General features: G+C 36.0%; 2 protein-coding genes across 3 annotated transcripts in view; one reads left to right on the top strand and one right to left on the bottom strand.

Annotated features, from left to right (window-relative positions):
- The window catches only part of PKD2L2 (polycystin 2 like 2, transient receptor potential cation channel), a 28,985-nt gene extending 26,566 nt beyond the window's left edge, over window positions 1-2,419 (top strand). The window contains exon 15 of the mRNA XM_083351748.1: window positions 2,294-2,419. The gene's annotated coding sequence lies outside the window, so the exon portion shown is untranslated. The remainder of the gene's footprint in view (window positions 1-2,293) is intronic.
- FAM13B (family with sequence similarity 13 member B) overlaps window positions 369-14,266 on the bottom strand; it is a 72,410-nt gene continuing 58,512 nt past the window's right edge. For both annotated transcript variants that reach the window (XM_083351732.1, XM_083351733.1), the window contains 6 exons: window positions 13,566-13,649; window positions 12,511-12,606; window positions 9,425-9,508; window positions 7,409-7,581; window positions 5,863-5,964; window positions 369-2,542 (listed from right to left, as the gene is read on the bottom strand). In XM_083351732.1, coding sequence (XP_083207858.1) covers window positions 2,425-2,542; window positions 5,863-5,964; window positions 7,409-7,581; window positions 9,425-9,508; window positions 12,511-12,606; window positions 13,566-13,649 — 657 coding nt within the window. In that variant the 3' untranslated portion in view covers window positions 369-2,424. The remainder of the gene's footprint in view (window positions 2,543-5,862; window positions 5,965-7,408; window positions 7,582-9,424; window positions 9,509-12,510; window positions 12,607-13,565; window positions 13,650-14,266) is intronic.

Below are 14,266 nucleotides of genomic sequence, written 5' to 3'. Positions count from 1 at the left end.
TCTCCAGCAAATTTAAGTGCTGCATATCAAATATATGGGATATAGTGAGGTTTTTTCCCCTACAGCTAGCACAACATAAAAAGGGTACATTTTCTAAAGCACAACCATAAAAAGAAAAGTTTATAAGGTACATTTATAGGCCACTTTTCTATAACATCTTCAAAGTGACTTATAAAAAAAATTCAAGTTAATTTCTAATCAGCTTTTAACTATTATCAGTTTGGATAAACCACTGTGGGTAAACCATAAGAGAATTAGACTCAATTTTTTTTAAAAAACCAACCTTTTTTTAAACCCTAACAACTCTTAAGAATTGCACTAAGATTTAGAGGCAAAAATGCAAACACAAGTACGTGCACACATAGACACAAAACACAAATATAAATATGACAATAGAAGGTTTTTTATTATAAAAATCTATACAATGAAATGCCAGACATGGCAATCATTCATATCTGGTTTATTTATATATATATATATATTTATATCTATATATCCACATATAATTTTTACTTATACGAAAGTAAAACTGTGTTATCACAAAATGCCTAATTCTACCATTTATTGCTCAATAAGATGGCACAACAACACACACTCTTAGCATAACTGATGCCATGCTTGCTACAAACAAATAGCCAAACACTGCAAAGCACACACAAAAGCAGCTATTGATTCTGAAGTGGAACCAATTTGATCACTCACTTTATAAAAATATTGGGATCATATAGATTTAAGCATTATAAAGGAGGAATATATTATTTAAAACAAACATTTAAATAGTGCATATTGACATTTTGCATGTGGTATATAAAACATGTACAACACTATACAGTACACATAGCTTTTGATGTTTGATGCACCAGTGATTGCAGATTGATGGGAACGTAATTGAAATGTACATTGCACGATGAAGTTGAACAAAAGCTACGGAAAATCTGCAGATTATTTCCCGATTTTGTAATTCACTACAGTCCACTTAAACTCTTCAGGCTGTATAAAAAGGCAAAACAGAGTATAAATTCATTTTAATTGTCACTTTTGAGTTGCAAAATTACATGCCTAGAATTACAATAAAAACAAACACAACCAATAAAAGTATGGAGTTTCTAAAATCTATTTTCTACCTATTGCATGTTAACACATCAATCTGATGTGTTTACATGCCACTATTTCACTGAAGTTCATTTTCTGGTCTTTCAGAAAAGCAATGAAAAATATTTGTGTTGGCATTAGCTGTTCATAACACATGCAGCAAATAGGCACATGCAAAAACATGGCCACAAGACAAAATAGATCCGGAAGGTATTCAACACTTAGGATTTAATCCAGTCAAACCACAGAAGCAGGGCCTATATGTGCAAAGGATTCCATATAAGCCCTTTTCCTCTGTACTGTATCTCATATATAGGTACTAAAGTCATTTAGAAGGATTTTGGAGTGCAGTTTTTTTTTTTAAAAAAAATATCGGCTGCTGTTGTGATATGCATACTAGGCAAAGAAAACATCAGGTAAAAAAGACCTCTTGGTTCTGAAGCTTTGACATGCAAAAATTGTGTGATACCTATTTGAGGCAGATCACTTCTCTTTCCATTTCTGTGAATGGAAGTAGAAAGGCTTCTTTCAAAGCTAGATCTGTTCAGCTTGTTCAATACATAATTACATTAAGTGTAGCCCTTGGTAAAATAAGTTTATTTCAGATACAGCAAAAGTGGTGTAAGCTTACTGAACTGAATGAATCTGAGCACCAACACAAGGGTAAGATGCAGTCTCCAATTCAGACTACACAGTCACCGGTAGACAATAAATAGAAATTAACAGTAATGTAAGTCTTGTAGGCAATATGTGATATAAATGTTCAGGTTTTTCCAAGTTTTAAAAATACAACAAGCAAGGTCACTTTCTGGTTTGTCCATTGTCATCTGAAACCGGAAAATGTACTTTATATTTCAATATCCATTGATCATTCTACTATATGAAGGATGCCATTTGCAATCCGTTATGCCACATAGTCCTCTGAAAGGCATTGCAGTTCCTTTTTGGTGTTCTGAAGTATTCTTAATTGACTGCCAATATTCTCCATACTAAAAAGGCAACAGAGGAGTTCAGTGTAATACTAATGAATGCAGATGAAGCGAAGTTAGCAGGTCCAACATTTCTGAATGATTCTGGAATAAAGTCTTTTGAGAACGAGACACATGGTAACTTTTTAAAATGAGGGAGGGGAAAAAACACCCTTAAAGTTGGACAGGTTGAGTTGCAATTTAATTGTTTTTTTTTTCCATTAACTTTCTAGATAGGACCTACCCATCCTTCTAAAGTGTACAAAAATTGCATTCTTTGAACAAAGCAAGACAAAAGAATACCCCTAACAGTACTACAGGCAGCATATGACAACAACTGTTCATTGTTACGAAGAAACATAATTTATTTTGATGGATCTTGTTTGCTGATAAGGACTTCAAGAAGACGCAGTTTAGCTTTAACTTTCTTGTACTCGCGATACTCATCAAGCAAGGGTCCACGATCCTCCTTCTGAACATTCCTGGGGAAAAAATAAAATACGTTGTTAAAAAATCTTGGCCAGTTCACTTGTTTAAAATAGTCAACGAAGGCATCGAGTTTAAGTTTTCAGTCTATAGCTTTCGTAATAATGAAGGAATTGATAAGAGTCCTTCCTTCTGATAAACAGAATTTCTCCTAGCAAAGAAGAAACAAGCAATGCCTCAGATTATGTCTTATGACTACCTAGACTACTGAAAAGGGCCAAGCAAAATCATATTCACCGCATTTCATAAAACCGAGTAGCACTGAACTGATATTTGATGAATGATAGACATAGTGATAGACTGATTGAAAAATTCAAAGACTTAATCCTTTTGGAAAATTGAATCCAAGGAAAAACCGTCATCCCATTCTACCCGCAAAGAAACAGATCTTTGGGGCGGGGGGGGAGGGGAGGAGAATTGGATTTCAGCAGTACTTAGATATTTTAGAGCGACAGACACAGAGATAAATAGGTCTAAATGCTGCTTCTAGTATTTACTCAGCAATTGGTTCTTTGCATCAAGGAAAGCAAACAAGCCCATCTCTGAAGCAGAGCTATGTCTTTGTTTTGCTTTCTTTATAAAAATGAATGTAAATGTATCCTGAAGAAAGGAATGTATACTTGAACTTGAATCAAGAGTTGTACTATATTGTACTATTACATGGATAACTCCATGTAATAGAATTTTACACAGATTAATTGTAATGAATAAAGGGTAAGTAGTGACGCAGTGGCTCAGTGGGTTAGGATGCTGAGCTTGTTGATAAGAAGGTCGGCAGTTTGGCGGGTCGAATCCCGAGTGCCACGTAACAGAGTGAGCGCCTGTTACTTGTCCCAGCTTCTGCCAACCTAGCAGTTCGAAAGCACGTAAAAATGCAAGTAGAAAAATAGGAACCACTACGGTGGGAAGGTAACAGCGTTCCGTGCGCCTTTGGCGTCTAGTCATGCCGGCCACATGACCATGGAGATGTCCTCAGACATCTTCGGCTTTCAAACGGAGATGAGCACCGGCCCCTAGAGTTGGAATCAACTATCTTTACCTTACCTTTAGTGATATGTGAACCTTTCCTATTACATTTATATCACTTAAACAAGAAAAAGGGGGGGGGGAAACACTTTTAAAGTTTTCTGAATTTTCCCCCCATTGGCTTTACATTGTAGCACTATTTGTTATCTAAATGCAATAAATGTCTTACTTGCCAAATTAACCTATAGCTGTAATGGACCTTTGCTATTGACAATTTGCATTTTTTTAAAATCTTGCTGGCTGTGCTATTAACAGAAACGAATAAAGTCCTTTCAAGACCCAGCTCTTTGGATCTTCCCTCCAATTTCTCATTTTTTAGGGGATGGTCAGTGAGAAAGTGGGGTAACTGCAGGTACAAAATATCTTAAAGAGGTAGATTTTAAGCATGTGCAGTCAGAATTCAGGCCCAGGCATGGGACTGAGATGTTTGTCGTTTTGTTTGTTGAGGTTTGGTTTGATGTCTTAATGGCTTTTGATGCCAATCATCTTGTTATATTTTTGCACTGACTGCAAGTGGACTGGAAGCATTGCTTAAAATGTCTCTGCCATTTCCCGAGTAAACAATTCCAATGAGGCTTGGCATGGTACTTCCATGTGGAAGCCTACAGGTATTGATTTTCTTTTCCCTATTTTTTAATATCCATATGAGACCACTGAGAGAAGTCATCAGTCACTTTCAGCTACAATACTATCCATACAATTATGATATTAAGCTATGTACTACCGAGGATGCTACAGAAGCCTTGACCTGAGTCTGTAAGCTATTGAAGCTTTGAAACATCTATGTGAAACTCCAGGGAGATCACTCTAAGATATGAAATAAATTATCTATATCCCTATGATACCCAATGCTCCTGTTCCCTAATTCAAAAAAGTAATCGGTACCATTGAAAGTTGCCTGAATTGTATCATGGGCAGGTACTGGGAGAGAAAGCAACATAGAATTATTGATGGATAAGAAACCGGTCTCAAGAGAACAGATTCTGTTTGGGATGGAGGTTGCATTCTTCTTGAAGTACATTTGCAGCCCTGATTTTCAGCTGTCACTAGATTCACAGATGACAGCTGCATAAGGATTACATTTGCACAATTATGATTAGTGCAGCAGCTATTTCTATTTTTAAACTGGGTAGCTTTGGAAAACTCTTTTTGCTTTGGTTACATTTTACCTTAGCTACTCCAACATATGTAAAAGTGGGGTCCACCTTAAAAAGTGTGCAGAAACTGCAACTATTCCAAAACGCAGCAACTGAAGACTGCAAAACAGTAAGAAATATAGTAACTATGTGGCATCTGGGTTGCAAGGGCTACACTGCTTTGCAAAGTGCTTAACAACCAAAATTAAAGGTATTAGCATTAATCTTTGCCAAAATGATTTAGAATCTTATTATATGAGTGAAAGCCTGTCAAACCCAAAACACAGAATGAGAGGCGGATTTTTTCCCCAAGATCAGTTCTTTATTGTTTCACATGTATGGGGGAAAAATATTGCCAGACCGAGGACTCTACTATTTGCATCTACAATATTTGCATCTACAATATACAACATGGACTATTAGGGAAGGGCTATTTTCGCTCTCTTTCTCTCATCCAGGATACCTGGGGTGAGTTGCTCTTCTGGAATGCATTTCCCCTCTTGAGGATCCATCTCCTTACTACATTTCATGTCACTGCCTCTCTCACTACGAATCTCTTTGGCTGTTAAGATTTGTAAGGCAAGATATTCTGAAGATGGCCACATTGCCAAGATGGCACATGGAAGCATCTTCATAATTCATGAACTGCAATTCTTTTTGGGGGGGAGGGGCTACACATAGCCACCATTCTGTCCTGCTTTACGAGAGTAGCCAAGATGCTCTTTCAACTTCATTTACTTTTACATCAGTTAAATGCATGCTTTTTTCTTTTTTTCTTTTTTTTTATGGTGTGCATCTTAAGTCAGTTTGACTGCTCTGGTTTGCAGAAGGTGAGATAGAAATCAAATACATTTTAATTATATAGTCTTTGGTATGATCAAAGAAACTTAATCCAATCTCTTATATAATGTGTCTGGGGAAAAATTCTATTTCAAATGGTTTCTAACATGTACTCAACATTAGAGTTTGATTAATTAAAATACATGTAAATAAAAATCAGGACTGTTATTTTAATTTTTAAAAAATCTGTGTATTAATTCTCACTAAATAGCACCCAGAAAAACTAATGCTTCAATTAAAACAAGCATGCTTTCATTTTTATTTTCATTAACAATGCAAAACTAGGATATATAAGTGTTATATATTAAACTGACCTCCCGTTCTGTTGATAAAATCCTTCTTCAAATTCCCGTAGGGTTTTGCGCAATTTCTTTTTTTCACCTCTGGCTTTCCAAAGTTGTTCTAATAATTCAGGCCTAGAAAAACATTGCAAGAAAATACTCTAGCTTATCAATACCATTATGAGTGGCTCATCCTCTAAAGAAGCACAGCGTAATTAGATAACTGATAACTTTTTCAGAAGTTTTTCTCAAAGTAATTTTTATGTATTTCCTTAATTTGTTCTCTTGCTAATAATTTAAAGAAAACTAAATGCAGTTACTCTGCTCAAGTTATGATAAAACTAGATTCACATTCCTAGAAACTCTTCATTAAGGGGTGTGCAAAATGTTCAAGAAGTTTTCTGATGTCAAAGCAGCCACTATTGGGATTGTACACAAGTCAGAATGGCCCATTTCGAACAAGAAAAAGATCAGACAATTAATGACAATCATATCACACCAAACATCAAAAACTGAGCTATTAAAGCAATACTTCAAGGATTATAAAGGGGACACTATCTTGGCAAAACTGTCATTTGGATGGTCTCCGTGGATTCAAATAAGAGGTGGAGGAAGAAAGGGAGACACATTGGAGAACTTAAAGGCATTAAGATGGAAGCCTGATTGGCACAAAAAGAAGGCGAGAATTAGATTTAAAGACTTAGATTTGTCTCTTTTTCTTTGGGGATTTGTAAAGACAGAACTTAAAAAATTTCTTTTGATGGACTAAGGGGAATCTTAAAAAAACATAAACTGATTTCATATTTAGGTTCTAGCTTTTTAAAAGAAAAAAATTAAGCTTTTAGAATAAAACTGAATTATACAACAGAATTTAGAATCTTATAATAGAAGATAGTATTTTATTAAGTGTTGAATGGTTAAGACAAAAAAAATCTTTTTTAATAATTGGTGATGTGTTAAGATGAAAATTAGATTTTACTGTTAAATCATAAGAATGATTTGTAATGAACAATGTAAGTTTTGTAGACAAGAAAATTACTCTTTATTGAAATAGGGAATTGTAGGTTACCCAAAAAGTAAGCTCTTTTTTGTATATTATAGGCTACCTTAGAGTATTTTTATTGCAATTAGGTAAAACTTAAAAACAGGATTTTGATATGTATTAGTCTAACTATATTGAAAACTGTTAATTGACTACCTCATAACTAGAAATGTATTAACTTAATTACTTTGACTATGTGAAAATTAAGGGAATCAGAGAAGGAATTTTTATTGATGCAACCTGAACTACTTACAAACAATTTGTTATTTGCTACTTTTGACTACCCAACCACCATATTGCTTCACAAATATATGTATATACCCCAACCCCCACCCTAAACCTTTCCGCTACCCTATTCCAAATCCCCATTTCCTTACCTTCCTTTTTAACCCTATAAAACTAATAAAAATAATTTCAAAAAAGTGGCGCATTTCAATATAATATTTTATATATCACTGATCTATTTCGGATCTAATCAGCACCCACAAATAAGCAGCAATACATTTTTTTGGTATTTACAATGTCATATTTACTTACATGGAAGCTGCACGGATACTAGAAAGTCGAAGCTCTCGAGTTAGTTTCTCTTGACTTTCTTCAACATCAGATTCTGAATTTTCAACAGGGCTAGTAGCAATGGGATGTATTTGGGCACTGGATTTTAAAATATCAGTCAATTCAGAAGATATATCACCATCTTCTTCCTCTTCCTTAAAAAATAATAGACAAGTTTTAAGGATTCAAGTAGTGGGCCAATTTTTTTAAAAAAATACTACGTGTGTGTGTGTGTGTGTGTGTGTGTGTGTGTGTGTGTGTGTATGTATGGATCTTTGGTTATTCGGGTTTTTTTCCCCATGTAGAATTGAAGGTGTAAAAGCAACGTTTCGACGAAATCCCATCCGTCATCATATATATATATATATATATATATATATATATAGAGAGAGAGAGAGAGAGAGAGAGAGAGAGAGAGAGAGAGAGAGAGAGAGAGAGAGAGAGAGAGGAGAGAGAGAGAGAGAGAGAGAGAGAGAGAGAGAGAGAGAGAGAGAAGAATTATGTGGGCATTAATGTGAAGTCTAGTGTTAAAGCCAACAGTAGTTCTAGTACCCTGGGAAACACAAACAACAAAAACAACAAAGCACAGTAAAGGAACAGGAAAAATCATTTGCTGTTGTAAATTGTGTTTTTGTATGGTTCAGTGTTTTGTAATAGATTATTACAGAGGCACTATAAAGTATAACAGAATTGTAGGTATAAATAGAAACAATCTAAGAAAATATTTAAAATCTTTTTTCACCCCAAAATGCTTTAATAATACTATAACGCATCTATTATAAAATTAATTTTAGAGCATCTGTACAAATAAATCTGTATTTAAACAATCCAACTGCACTGTAAGGAAAGTTATCTGTAAAGATATTGATTAATGCAATTCATAAAAATAACTCCATATAAGAGAGGGGCCTTTAATACACATATCTTTATCTTATCTATAACCTAAATATAGTAATAAAATTGTCAAACTGGCGAGAAATGATTTTTTTTTAACCTAAGACCGATATAAACTGAAGCATTTGCAGGTCTCCTGTTACAAACTTTATAGAAGCTGCATTATTCTGGATGCAGCATCATTCACATTAACAGATTAGGCTTCAGAGAAAATACTGAGATCAGTAGGTGATCAATAACACTTCTAATTTCATGTTACAGTACCTCGTCTTGTGTGTTAATAACAGTGGGTTAACGATAATGTTTCTGGCCAATTATACTTGGGAAGGACATAGATGTCACCAAAGCAACTGTTTAAATGGAACAACTTAAATCTAAGCACATAGTTTTATTATGGATTTATTAATTATGTCAACAATTGTCAAATCCCTAAAGAGTTTACTTATAAGACTCAATATACATAAACAGAAAATTTGCAATCTTTACTCCAAAAAATAAAAAACACAGAACAAAGTTAAATTAACCAAACAAAGCTAACTAAACCAAGATGGGGGTTACATTTTTTCTACACAGATTGAACCAGCTAGGCCAATTCCTTTCGCAGAATAGTAGGCTGTTCCCGGACACCACTGGATGACATCGCCAGGGCTCGTTGCCTTGGAAGAGTGAGGAAGATTCTCAGGGATGACTCACACCCTGGACGGTATCTCTTTACTCTACTACCATCCGGTAGGAGATACAGGAATATAGCCAGCCGTACCAACAGGCTGAAAAATAGCTTTTATCCGTGGGCTGTTAGGCTTTTAAATGGGACATAATCTTATGCAGAATTGACTTGGGAGGCCGGTGTGTGGTGTAGTTGGTTCACATGGTGTGGTGGGATGGAGGGTTTGTTGTCACTGTGTGTTGGGGGGAGAGAGCACGGGGGGAGGCTCAGTTAATCTCAATGTACACATGTTGTACTTTGACAATGAAGGTTTATATATAATAGACTCCAGAAGATAAGTAAGTGCAAGCAGTGTATGGCTTTATAGGTTCAGCATTTTAAAACTTCTCAGAAGCCTATTGGCAACTAGTGCAATCATCTTTGGACAGATAAAATACCTTAATTTCCTCAAAGAAATGGGCTGTTTCTCCTTCTATGATAGGTTGTAACATCTGGCTACGCCTTTTAGTTGATGGTGATCCCTGAAATATAATCAAAAGGTGATAAAGTTTTAAAAGCTATGTTCCTATTAATTTTAGAGCATATGAAATTTTACTTTACATGATCTTCACTGTTTTTATTCATTGGATAAAGTGAGAATAAAGAATATTGACACAAATTATAGAACACTCATTGTCTATACAAGGATGTTAAAAAGGAAAATAAAAGTATGGGAGTTCAAAAGGAGTTTGGATTCGTAACACAGGAAACCAAATGCAATTTATTAGATATAAAAGAAACAAGATGGGATTACTGGAAGGTATCAGCTGAAGAAAACAGTTGGTCCAAAAGAAGGAAACAATGACGGACTTTAATTGTACGTTAAAAGATCTATCCCTGCTTAGAAATCAAAGTAAATGAAACTTGACAATACTGGAAAGCCTCTAGTGTTTTTCAAAAGCAAAGTGAAATTACTTTTAAGAGGCATAAAAGAACAGTAACAGAGGGTTTTCCTTATAATAACATTTATCAGAAGGCAATTTTCTAACTTTCTAAAAATTATCCTCCAGAAAATAGAAGAAACTATCGGCTTTCTCTCACTTGACCCTAGGGGGAGTATGTGCGTGAAAGTGATATACGATACTAGAGTTCCTGATTTCAATGACAATTAAAATATAGATGAACAAATATCTTAAGAATTTTAACAAACTCAGAGCAACTACAAATGAAATTCACAGCAAGAGACACGGCAAAATGTGTACAATATATCAAACAACTCAAGAGAAGCAGGATTGAAACTTGAGTTTAAATCTCTTGGACCACATAGGTGACATCTAACTTGCTAAATGAACCAATAGTCTGAGAAAATATTTGTGAACTGTCTTTGAGAGATACTGGAGAGTAAGTGGCATACAGTTGCAAGAAAAAGTATGTGAACCCTTTGGGATTACATGGAGTTTTGCATGAATTGGCCATAAAATGCGCTCTAAACGTCATGTAAGTCACAACAATAGAAAAACACACTCTGCTTAAAATAATACTACACAAACATTAGCTGTTGTCATGTTTTAATTGGACATAAGATGGAAACATTCACAGTGCAGGGTGGAAAAAGTATGTGAACCCTTAGCCTAATGACTTCTCCAAGAGCTAATTGGAGCCAGGAGTGAGCCAACCTTGACTCCAATCAGTGTGATGATATTGGATGTGTTGCTGACAGCTGTCCTGCCCTTTTAAAACACACACCTGTTTTGGGTTTACTGGTCTCAAGAAGCACTGTCTGATGCGAACCATGCCTCGCAGAAAAGAGCTCTCAGAAGACCTACGATCAAGAATTGTTGACTTGCATGAAGCTGGAAAGGGTTACAAAAGTATCTCCAAAAGCCTTGATGTTCATGTGTCCACGGTAAGACGGACTGTCTACAAATGGAGAAAGTTTAGCACTGTTGCTACTCTCCCTAGGCGTGGTCGTCCTGTAAAAATGACTGCAAGAGCACAGCGCATAATGCTTAATGAGGTAAAGAAGAATCCTAGTGTGTCAGCTAAAGACCTACAGAAATCTCTGGCAAATGCTAACATTTTTGTTGACACATCTACAATAAGGAAAACATTAAACAAGAATGGAGTACATGGAGGACACCATGGAGGAAGCCACTGCTATCCAAAAAAAATATTGCAGCACGTTTGAAGTTTGCAAAAGAGCACCTGGATGTTCCACAGCACTACTGGCAAAATATACTGTGGACAGATGAAACCAAAATTGAGTTGTTTGGGAAAAACACACAACACTATATGTGGGGGAAAAAAGACACAGCACACCAACATCAAAACCTCATCCCCACTGTAAAACATGGCAGAGGGAGCATCATGGTTTGGGGCTGCTTTGCTGCCTCAGGGCCTGGACGGATTGTTGTCATTGATGGGAAAATGAATTCCAGAGTTTATCAGGACATTTTGCAGGAAAACGTACAACCATCTGTCCGCCAACTGAAGCTCCGCAGAGGATGGGTGATGCAACAGGACAATGACCCAAAGCATACAAGTAATTCAACAAAACAATGGCTTCAACAGAACAGAATACGCCTTCTGGAGTGGCCCAGTCAGAGTCCTGACCTCAACCCGATTGAAATGCTGTGGCATGACCTTAAGAGAGCGATTCACACCAGACATCCCAAGAATATTGCTACACTGAAACAGTTTTGTGAAGAGGAGTGGTCCAAAATTACTCCAGATCGTTGTGCAGGTCTGATCTGCAACTACAGGAAACGTTTGGTTGAGGTTATTGCTGCCAAAGGAGGGTCAACCAGTTATTAAGTCCAAAGGTTCACATACTTTTTCCACCCTGCACTGTGAATGTTTCCATCTTATGTTCGATTAAAACATGACAACAGCTAATGTTTGTGTAGTATTATTTTAATCAGACTGTGTTTTTCTATTGTTGTGACTTACATGACGTTTAGAGCGCATTTTATGGCCAATTCATGCAAAACTCCATGTAATCCCAAAGGGTTCACATACTTTTTCTTGCAACTGTACCTCTGAACGTAGGGGAACATGGGACGGGGCAATGAGAATGGATGGCAGGTAACCCCTTAGTTGTCAAAGATATACTTAGTATAGAAGGTAGATTTAATGGCCCAAATGGTATTTTACATGTTATTAATGTTCTAATGCTAAGCATTCCAAATATACTGAAGCCAACACCCAGATTACAATATGCTCATAGAAAAGATCTTCATTTTCAACTATCAGAGGCCACTTGAAAGGATAATCAAACACTTGTTGATGAATGGTAGCAACAGTGAAACACATATTTAAAAATTCTGTAGATGATAAATACATTGGAGATTGGGGTTAATTTAGAGATTTGTTATCCATAAGCAATGGACGAGGTAAAATAAGAATAAACATTTCACCTGTCATTTATTATAGTCATTATGAACGTTAAAAATAAATCAGAATATTAGCAAAATCAGTGCAAAACAAGTATTGAGGGAAATCAATCCCAAATAGAAAACATATGAAAAACGGATTCTATACTCACAAGAATAGGAGTAATGCTTGCTCGAGTTAGCATCTGTTTCACAAGCCTGTACCTGTCATAGAGGGGTTTAACAGTATGTCTGTCTTCTCTGGAAACCTGAAAGAAAGGAAAAATCAAACACTGAAAATGAACAAAAGGCACTTGCCTTTAAACTAACAAGAGTATTATAAAAATGGCAAATCTAAATCACAGAGAAATAAATCAGATTACAATTTTGGGCTTGATAGGAAAAAAGCAGACATCAAGTGGTCCAATAAAAGCCACGAGATAAGAAGGGCGCTTATAAAAGCTTAACTGCTTGATCCTTATCTATGAGTGGTCCTTCCAAGACAAATTCTATCACGTGTGGTCCTATCATCGGAAAGTAGACTTTGCTTCATGACTGCCCTGCCCCATTCAAAGTTATGACAGCACTGGAAAATTTATTTATTTATTTATTTTATTAGATTTATATACCGCCCTTTCCCGAAGGACTCAGGGCGGTTTACAGGGCATTTTAAAATCACATCAATACAAAATACAAAAGTTAAAAGACTATTAAAAAGATTAAATTATCCCTGAAAATAGAACCCGTTAAAATTCTCAGCCTGGGCCAAAGAGCTCAAAGAGCCAGGTTTTCAGGTCCCGGTGGAATGAACGCAGGTCAGGGGCAGTCCTGAGCTCCACGGGCAGCTGGTTCCAGAGGGCAGGCGCACCCACAGAGAAGGCCCTCCCCCTGGGTGTTATCCGCCGGCAATCTTTAACCGGCGGCACCCTGAGAAGACCCTCCCTGTGCGAGCGCACTGAACGTAGGGAACTTGATGCTGGCAGCAGGTGTTCCCTCAAATATCCCGGACCCAAGCCATTTAGGGCTTTATAGGTCATCACCAGCACCTTGAATTTATTGCTAATTTTGAAGGACTCAGTCCTATTTATTCTTTGGTCCCCAACACAATTCCTTCAATCTAAAGGTATTAGAAGAAACTTTGGAGCAAGGGTTCAATGATTCTGCAAGATGATGTCAACAGTGTTTTAAATAATTCTAACCAGTCAAGAGGGAGAGTATGAAATATTACCGGACGTCCGTGCTGACTTTCATAGAACAGGAGACTTTTTTGAAGTGATGTTTTTTCTTCTGCAAGATGGTCTTTCGTCATTTTCTATAATGAGAGAAATGGAAAGGTCTTATTCTATATCCATTTTTGTTTTCATACTTACTTGTGGAGGTAAAATAATAAAATTGAAATAGCTGAATTATGATGAAAATCTTTGTAACAGTTTTTCTTCTCATGTGGACTTCTTAAAGTAATGCAGAAAGGTTTCTCAGCAGAAGAACAAAAGGCAACGCAAAAACATTGTTTAAAACAATCTGTAATATTAAAATCCATTTATAGAGCTTGAAATTTTCTCTCAAAACACTAATACTCGTATTTCATGTTTAAATATCATTAGAGATAGTGCTAGGAATTCCACAGAAAAGACTCTGATCTATGAATCCATCAACCTAGCCTTTCTTAGTTATGGAAAGAAAACCAAAAATTACAAGAAAGCTACAGAAGAAAAGTGGCTTTTGCTGTTCTTTGAACTCTTTAAGACTTCAAAACAAATTTTAAGATATCTTCATGATAAATCAGAGACAATGCAGTTGGTTCATATTCTCTAGACTGTACAACCATAGTACAATAATTTTATTTTGTCATAGTTGACAGTCCCTATTTTTTAAAGAGAAATCTACAAGCTGTATAAGTGAAAATTTTGAAAGTAGCAATAGATTAAT

This window comes from Vipera ursinii (assembly GCF_947247035.1).
Source record: "Vipera ursinii genome assembly, chromosome: 2".
NCBI lineage: Eukaryota > Metazoa > Chordata > Lepidosauria > Squamata > Viperidae > Vipera > Vipera ursinii.
This window is presented reverse-complemented; position numbering and strand designations above follow the sequence as displayed.